The sequence below is a fragment of the Gorilla gorilla genome, chromosome 8 (assembly GCF_029281585.2).
Source record: "Gorilla gorilla gorilla isolate KB3781 chromosome 8, NHGRI_mGorGor1-v2.1_pri, whole genome shotgun sequence".
Lineage (NCBI taxonomy): Eukaryota > Metazoa > Chordata > Mammalia > Primates > Hominidae > Gorilla > Gorilla gorilla.
Window position 1 is genome coordinate 114664712 of NC_073232.2, and position 8443 is coordinate 114673154.

Sequence of the window (8443 nt, forward strand, 5' to 3'; positions counted from 1 at the left end):
CTTCCTCTTCCGCTAACTTCCCGGCAGCGCGCCGCTCGGGGGGGGGGCCCCGAGGGCTGGGGCCGTCGGCTTCCCCCTGGGGTTCCCCCGCTTCAGAGAAAGCCAAGTGTTAGGCGCAGCCAAAGCCGAGAGGCAGCGGAAGCTCCCGGCCCGGGGTGGCGCTGGGTCAGCGGGTACCTTCTCGGCGGTCCCCTGGCCGGCCGAACTCGCGCCTGGTGTCCTGTCACCCCGCTCCCCGCCCTGAGTGAGCCTGTCCCCTCTCAGGGGCGCGCCCGAGTCGCTCCGGGTTGGCTGCGCCAGTCCAGAGTTAAACTTTCAGCCAATGAAAAAGGGCGCGAGGCGTGACGCACGAAAACGTCATGGGAATTCCCCCCTCCGGGGGGCCGAGAAGGGGCTTTCCCGGCCCTGAGCCCTGCTGGCCGGCGAGGTGTCGCGACCGGTCCCAGGTGGGTCAGGCGCGGAGAGAAGCCGCAACCAGAGCCGCCGCCACGGTGAGTGGCTGGATTCAGACCCCTGGGTGGCCGGGACAAGAGAAAAGAGGGAGGAGGGCCTTTAGCGGACAGCGCCTGGGGCTGGAGAGCAGCAGCTGCACACAGCCGGAAAGGGCGCACAGGCGACGACACTCGGATCCACGTCGACATCGTTGTACAAAGATACGCGGACCCGTACGTACACCTGTACCTGTGCTGGCGCACACACGGCAGCGTCCGTGCAGTCGCACTCGCACACACATGCACACGGAGACGTGCCCACGGGTACACTGGTGCCTGCACCCACACCCTTCACGCACAAACTCAAGATACGCTCACCCGTGTCTGTACATCAAGGCAGGCGCTGACACACCCACACTGAGAAGCCCGGGATTCACCTATCTACACACATGCTTGCTTGCACACTCATGTTGACGCCATGGACACACAACATGCAACCAAGCACTACAGCCGAAACACACTTGTGGAGCTGTGATGGAGACACACTCTTGTATTAGGTGGGGGGGGGGGGGGGGAGCGTGCAGAGGTCTCCCTGTCGCCTGCGCGCCCAGAGCCGGTGCGGTGTGGGACCAGCTGCTGTTGCGAGGTTTGGGAGAGAGAGAAAAGAGCCCACTCCGAGGAGGAGACACTTTTCCCGCAGCCCCAGAATCGCGTTCTCGGGGCAGAACCCCGGGGCCTCCCACAGGAAAGAGCCCACGCCTACAGGCTGTTCGAAGGGGAGGCCGTCCGACAGCAGGAATGTCCCCCCAAAAGCCCCCGGGGTTTATCAGCCGTGGCCTCCCTCCTGGCAGAAAATCCCAAGGTTGCTCCAGACCGGGGGAGGGGAGCGGGAGGCGGACTTGGCCCCAGACTGCCAGCCTCCTCCCGGCCGTGAAAGACCCTCCTGTTCCCTGCCCTGGAGGGAGGAGGGGGCTTAACCCCCACCGGGGCTTCCCGGATTCTCCTAGCCCTCTGCCCGCTGAAAAGCAGCCGGAGCCCGTAGACTGGCGAGGGCCTCCCGCCCCTCCCGTCGCGAGGGCGGGGCCAGTGGCGTCATTTCCAGGCCCGCCCCCTCCGGCCCCGCCTCCCCTTGGTATTTTCGGGACTTTCCTAAGCTGCTCTAACTTTCCTGCCCCTTCCCCGGCCAAGCCCAACTCCGGATCTCGCTCTCCACCGGATCTCACCCGCCACACCCGGACAGGCGGCTGGAGGAGGTCGGACCCTCCCCCAAATCTGGGCCCCCATCTCCCGCCCACCCCCATTTAGATCTGACCCCCTCCCCCACGCCACTCCTCCCAACTTTAGGCGGGCGTCTAAAATTCTGGGAAGCAGAACCTGGCCGGAGCCACTAGACAGAGCCGGGCCTAGCCCAGAGACATGGAGAGTTGCTACAACCCAGTGAGTCATGCCGCCTGCCCCCGACCCGGCCGGCCGCCCCTCGTGTCTGTCCACCTGTCTGCCCGAGCCCCCTCTGCTGCCTTACACCTGCATGCTCGCAGATGCTCTCAGCCTGCCAGTCTGTCCATCTGTCTGCAACTCTGCCTCCAAAAGGAGCTTTCTCTTGGGTCTGAGGAGGAGGGGGGAGTGACCACTGAGGACTTGGAGATGGGAGGTGGGGCTGTGGGGGGCGCTGAGAGTCGGATGCCACCCCCAGTCTGTCTCCAAACCAGGGTCTGGATGGTATTATTGAATATGATGATTTCAAATTGAACTCCTCCATTGTGGAACCCAAGGAGCCAGCCCCAGAAACAGGTCAGCAAGTTCACTAACCTCCTCTAGTCCTAAAGCGGGGGAGGGAGAGCATGTGCCCTCTCTCTGGGGGAGGGGCTGGGAGATCGTGGCTCAGCAAGGTCTCTCTGTCCCCAGCTGATGGCCCCTACCTGGTGATCGTGGAACAGCCTAAGCAGGTAAGTGAGCAAAAGGGAGGGTGTGGAATGGCTTCAGCTTTGGGGACAAATGGGGTAGTGGTAGCTGGCTGGCCATGGAGGAGCCATTGCCCAAGGAGGCCACAGGGGATTGGATGGTCACTGCTGCTGATCAGAGTGCTGTAGTTGTGGTTCAGGGCTACTACCAGGCACTGCGGTCACTGCTGGCCTGAGTGGTCTTCCCTGATCACAATGCTACTATGCCCTTGGACCTTCAGAGAGGCTTCCGATTTCGATATGGCTGTGAAGGCCCCTCCCATGGAGGACTGCCCGGTGCCTCCAGTGAGAAGGGCCGAAAGACCTATCCCACTGTCAAGGTGAGCCAGGATGGTGCTGGAGGGTGGGCTAAGTGGACAGCATGCCCAAGGCCCTGACTGACAGTCCCTGCCTCTCCTAGATCTGTAACTACGAGGGACCAGCCAAGATCGAGGTGGACCTGGTAACACACAGTGACCCACCTCGTGCTCATGCCCACAGTCTGGTGGGCAAGCAATGCTCGGAGCTGGGGATCTGCGCCGTTTCTGTGGGGCCCAAGGACATGACTGCCCAGTAGGTGCCCTCTACGCCTGGCCCCCACTGGTATGCCCCTGTCTGCCAGTCCTAGGCCCCAGCCCACCTCCATGAGCTTAGCATCTGACCAAGGGGAAAGATGTAGGTTGGCCCCAAACCCAAGGGCCCAAGTAGAAACTCCAATGGCTTCCTTGAGGAAGTAGGGCTGAGCTGAGCCCTGGCAATGGGAAAGGTGCCTCAGGAAGAAAGAACTGCACGGCCAAAGGCCTCCGATTCTCTCTTCTCAGATTTAACAACCTGGGTGTCCTGCATGTGACTAAGAAGAACATGATGGGGACTATGATACAAAAACTTCAGAGGCAGCGGCTCCGCTCTAGGCCCCAGGGCCTTACGGGTATGGGTGCAGGGGGTGGGTGGGTCATGGGAGGTGCTCATGGAAGGAGCAGGGAGGGAGAAGCCCAGGGGTCACACATGTACCCACTGCCCAGAGGCCGAGCAGCGGGAGCTGGAGCAAGAGGCCAAAGAACTGAAGAAGGTGATGGATCTGAGTATAGTGCGGCTGCGCTTCTCTGCCTTCCTTAGAGCCAGTGATGGCTCCTTCTCCCTGCCCCTGAAGCCAGTCATCTCCCAGCCCATCCATGACAGCAGTGAGTATCCTGATTGCCTGGGGTGCCAGGCCTGGTGGCAGAGGTGGCATGAGGGGTGACCTCAAGCTGTGCAGTCAAACAGACCCAGGTTTCAGAACCTGGCCCTGCCACATACGAGCTGAGTGATCCTGAGCAAGTCATTTCCCCCCCCTTGAAGCTTCTGTCTTTAGTAAATGCGTATATTGGGTGTTTCCTGCAGCTCCAGGGGTTGCTGAGATAAGGAATACAAAGCCCCCAGCTTCTTAAATGTGGCCTTGGCTATTGCATCATCTCAACTAATCCATATCCCACTCCATAGAATCTCCGGGGGCATCAAACCTGAAGATTTCTCGAATGGACAAGACAGCAGGCTCTGTGCGGGGTGGAGATGAAGTTTATCTGCTTTGTGACAAGGTGCAGAAAGGTGAGACTGGAGCCCACGCTGGGCACCAAGGACATCGAGTATAATAAGACTGGGGCCAGGGAAGCTCTAGGGTAAATGGCCCCAGAGATTCCACCGGGACCTGTGGCCAAGCTTCCGTTTTCCTTGTAGATGACATTGAGGTTCGGTTCTATGAGGATGATGAGAATGGATGGCAGGCCTTTGGGGACTTCTCTCCCACAGATGTGCATAAACAGGTACCCAGGGCTAGGGCCCGGGCTGGGGGCTAAATTAGGCTAAGGACTCACTGACACCCTGTGTCTCCCTGCACCCCCAGTATGCCATTGTGTTCCGGACACCCCCCTACCACAAGATGAAGATTGAACGGCCTGTAACAGTGTTTCTGCAACTGAAACGCAAGCGAGGAGGGGACGTGTCTGATTCCAAACAGTTCACCTATTACCCTCTGGTGGAAGGTGGAGCTGGGCTGAGGACCTCAGGGTGCTGGCGGGGGGCCAGGCTGGGCTAGAAGAAGGTCCCAAGAGCTAGATGTGGGGATGCATGAGCCAAGTCAGAAGTGCGAGGGTCCCAGGAGGTGCTTCCTAGGAGCCGGCCCTGAGGGCTCTTCTGGGAAGGGCCCCTGAGGCATGACACAATAATTGGGCTCAATCTCATTTTCCTCTGCCCCCAGACAAGGAAGAGGTGCAGCGGAAGCGGAGGAAGGCCTTGCCCACCTTCTCCCAGCCCTTCGGGGGTGGCTCCCACATGGGTGGAGGCTCTGGGGGTGCAGCCGGGGGCTACGGAGGAGCTGGAGGAGGTGAGGGGGTACTGATGGAGGGAGGGGTAAAGGTAAGAGAAGCTGTGGAGGAAAAAAATCTGGGAGAGGCCGGGCGTGGTGGCTCACGCCTGTAATCCAGCCCTTTGGGAGGCCAAGGCAGGCGGATTACCTGAGATCAGGAGTTCAAGACCAGCTTGGCCAACAGCGTGAAACCTCGTCTCTACTAAAAATACAAACATTAGCTGGGCATGGTGGCAGGCGCCTGTAATCCCAGCTACTCGGGAGGCTGAGGCAGGAGAATCGCTTGAACCCTGGGAGACAAGAGGTTGCAGTGAGCCGAGATCACACCACTGCACTCCAGGCTGGGCAATAAGAGCGAAACTCCGTCTCAAAAAAAAAAAAAAATCTGGGAGAGTCATGGCTGGTGCCCGCTTCCCACAGCCCTGCCTGTATCCACAGGTGGCAGCCTCGGTTTCTTCCCCTCCTCCCTGGCCTATAGCCCCTACCAGTCCGGCGCGGGCCCCATGGGCTGCTACCCGGGAGGCGGGGGCGGGGCGCAGATGGCCGCCACGGTGCCCAGCAGGGACTCCGGGGAGGAAGCCGCGGAGCCAAGCGCCCCCTCCAGGACCCCCCAGTGCGAGCCGCAGGCCCCGGAGATGCTGCAGCGAGGTATGGACTCCGGGGCACGGGCGGTCGGGGCGCCGGGGCTGAGGACCTAGCCCTGACCCACGCCCTCTGTGGCCCGTAGCTCGAGAGTACAACGCGCGCCTGTTCGGCCTGGCGCAGCGCAGCGCCCGAGCCCTACTCGACTACGGCGTCACCGCGGACGCGCGCGCGCTGCTGGCGGGACAGCGCCACCTGCTGACGGCGCAGGACGAGAACGGAGACACGTAGGCAACAGAGGGCCTGGCGGACGCGGCGCGGGGTGGGGGCAGGAAAGGGACCGGCACGGAGGCGGACTCTGCAGTTTTCGGACACGCCAGGCTTCAAGTCCGGCCTCGGTGTTCACAAGCTCTGTTCAAGCTGCTTGGTCTCTCCAAACTTCAGTTTGGTCGACCGTGCAAGGGGTACAGTCACAGCACTTACCTACCTCAAAAGGTGCTGCGAAACGTTAAGTGCAGGCACAGCGATGCTCTGGGCCACGTGCTGGGTTCCATGGGCCCCAGCGAGGGAGACTATGAGGGCGGTGGGGCCTTGAAAGCGAAGGATGCTCTGAGTGGCTGGGCCAGACTCTCGCTCCCCAACCCCCAGACCACTGCACCTAGCCATCATCCACGGGCAGACCAGTGTCATTGAGCAGATAGTCTATGTCATCCACCACGCCCAGGACCTCGGCGTTGTCAACCTCACCAACCACCTGCACCAGGTGCGGGGGCGCCTACTGGGGAGGTGGGAGGGGTTGGAAGGCAAGTGGGTCTCGGGCCTGGCTCACCCTGCTTTCATCCCCAGACGCCCCTGCACCTGGCGGTGATCACGGGGCAGACGAGTGTGGTGAGCTTTCTGCTGCGGGTGGGTGCAGACCCAGCTCTGCTGGATCGGCATGGAGACTCAGCCATGCATCTGGCGCTGCGGGCAGGCGCTGGTGCCCCTGAGCTGCTGCGTGCACTGCTTCAGAGTGGAGCTCCTGCTGTGCCCCAGCTGTTGCATATGCCTGACTTTGAGGGTGAGCTCCCCATCTCACCTGACTAAGGGGGCAGGCGGGGACCAGGGAGGGTATCTGGCCAGTGCCCAGAATGGACTATGAGGTGTCGAGATTGAATGGTCAGGGCTGGCCCAGGGGCTGCCTTAAGGGTCGCAGCTGCAGGTTGAGCATCCCGCATCCTTAGGACTGTATCCGGTACACCTGGCGGTCCGAGCCCGAAGCCCTGAGTGCCTGGATCTGCTGGTGGACAGTGGGGCTGAAGTGGAGGCCACAGAGCGGCAGGGGGGACGAACAGCCTTGCATCTAGCCACAGAGATGGAGGAGCTGGGGTTGGTCACCCATCTGGTCACCAAGGTGGGACTGAGGATTGTGGAAGGAGTGGGGCCAAGGGTGGAGGAGGGGCCAAAGATGGTGAAGGGGGGGGCTGGCCAAGGGGACCATGCTGTGGTGTCAACTCTCGCTGCTCGCACCCCCAGCTCCGGGCCAACGTGAACGCTCGCACCTTTGCGGGAAACACACCCCTGCACCTGGCAGCTGGACTGGGGTACCCGACCCTCACCCGCCTCCTTCTGAAGGCTGGTCAGTCTCACCCTCAGGGGCACTTGAACAGGGTGGGGGGAAGGGAGAGAGGTGCCTCCCAGTCCCCCCACTTTTCAGTCCTTAATGTAGGCCCCCACCATACCTCCCCATGACGGCCTCCCTCTCCCAGGTGCTGACATCCATGCTGAAAACGAGGAGCCCCTGTGCCCACTGCCTTCACCCCCTACCTCTGATAGCGACTCGGACTCTGAAGGGCCTGAGAAGGACACCCGAAGCAGCTTCCGGGGCCACACGCCTCTCGACCTCACTTGCAGCACCAAGGTGAGGCCAGCCTGGGACTAGAAGTGCTCTGAGTGACGGCGTCCAGAGTATCTGGACTTAAAGACACAGGCTTAAGGACGAGGTGGGAGGTAGTCAGAACTGCGGCTGTCTCCCCAGGTGAAGACCTTGCTGCTAAATGCTGCTCAGAACACCACGGAGCCACCCCTGACCCCGCCCAGCCCAGCAGGTGAGAAGCATCAAGCATCCCCAGCCCGACTCCTCTGACTCCTCACAGAGGTCTCTTCTCCTTCAGGACCTCTGAAGGAGGCCTCCCTTTCTCTACCCTCAGCCCTGTCCATCACCCCTCATGGTCCTGTCTGTCGCTTACCTTGGGAGAAAGGCAGTGTTCAGGTGTCCATGTCCCCACCCAACTCTGGAGGTAAATGACATGTCTGTATGTGTGTCCCCCTAAGGGCCGGGACTGTCACTTGGTGATACAGCTCTGCAGAACCTGGAGCAGCTGCTAGACGGGCCAGAAGCCCAGGGCAGCTGGGCAGAGCTGGCAGAGCGTCTGGGGCTGCGCAGCCTGGTGGACACGTACCGACAGACAGCCTCACCCAGTGGCAGCCTCCTGCGCAGCTACGAGGTGGGTTGGCCTGTGCCCTGCCCCCTCCCCAGCCTCCTTTCCCGATCTGAGTCCGGGTGCCTCCTTGGCCCCAGGGCTCCCGAGCACATGCCCTAACCATGACTCAGACCTCATCCCTCTGTTTTCTCAGCTGGCTGGCGGGGACCTGGCAGGTCTACTGGAGGCCCTGTCTGACATGGGCCTAGAGGAGGGAGTGAGGCTGCTGAGGGGTCCAGAGACCCGAGACAAGCTGCCCAGCACAGGTAAAGGGGCCTCCCTGGAAGGTGGATCTGGACTTGGAGGGCCGGAGGCCTGAGGCTTTGACTATCCCATTCCTGTCCCTATTTACCCCCAGCAGAGGTGAAGGAAGACAGTGCGTATGGGAGCCAGTCAGTGGAGCAGGAGGCAGAGAAGCTGGGCCCACCCCCTGAGCCACCAGGAGGGCTCTGCCACGGGCACCCCCAGCCTCAGGTGCACTGACCTGCTGCCTGCCCCCAGCCCCCTTCCCGGACCCCCTGTACAGTGTCCCCACCTATTTCAAATCTTATTTAACACCCCACACCCACCCCTCAGTTGGGACAAATAAAGGATTCTCATGGGAAGGGGAGGACCCCTCCTTCCCAACTTATGGCAGCCCCTGATGTGACTCTTGTCCCTGGAACCAGCTACCCACCCTGCCCACAT

At 61.5% G+C, this 8443-nt stretch overlaps 1 protein-coding gene across 12 annotated transcripts; it reads left to right on the forward strand.

The window, feature by feature from the left end:
* Window positions 1-8387, forward strand: NFKB2 (nuclear factor kappa B subunit 2). Of its 12 annotated transcripts, none has more exons than XM_004050014.3 (23): window positions 1-491; window positions 1776-1868; window positions 2141-2222; window positions 2337-2377; window positions 2614-2712; window positions 2793-2944; window positions 3193-3299; window positions 3394-3552; window positions 3851-3955; window positions 4085-4170; window positions 4251-4389; window positions 4605-4730; window positions 5151-5360; window positions 5440-5581; window positions 5943-6057; window positions 6141-6354; window positions 6518-6687; window positions 6810-6912; window positions 7043-7194; window positions 7312-7381; window positions 7608-7780; window positions 7911-8022; window positions 8118-8387. In XM_004050014.3, exons 2-23 carry the CDS (start codon window positions 1848-1850, stop codon window positions 8237-8239), a joined length of 2700 nt encoding a protein of 899 aa, XP_004050062.1. In that variant the 5' UTR covers window positions 1-491; window positions 1776-1847; the 3' UTR covers window positions 8240-8387. The 12 variants fall into 12 exon arrangements, with proteins under 12 accessions (XP_004050062.1, XP_055208802.1, XP_030871472.1 ...); XM_031015612.3 differs by having other exon boundaries at window positions 358-491; window positions 8115-8387; XM_055352826.2 differs by having other exon boundaries at window positions 397-665.
* The last annotated feature ends 56 nt before the right edge of the window (window positions 8388-8443 follow it).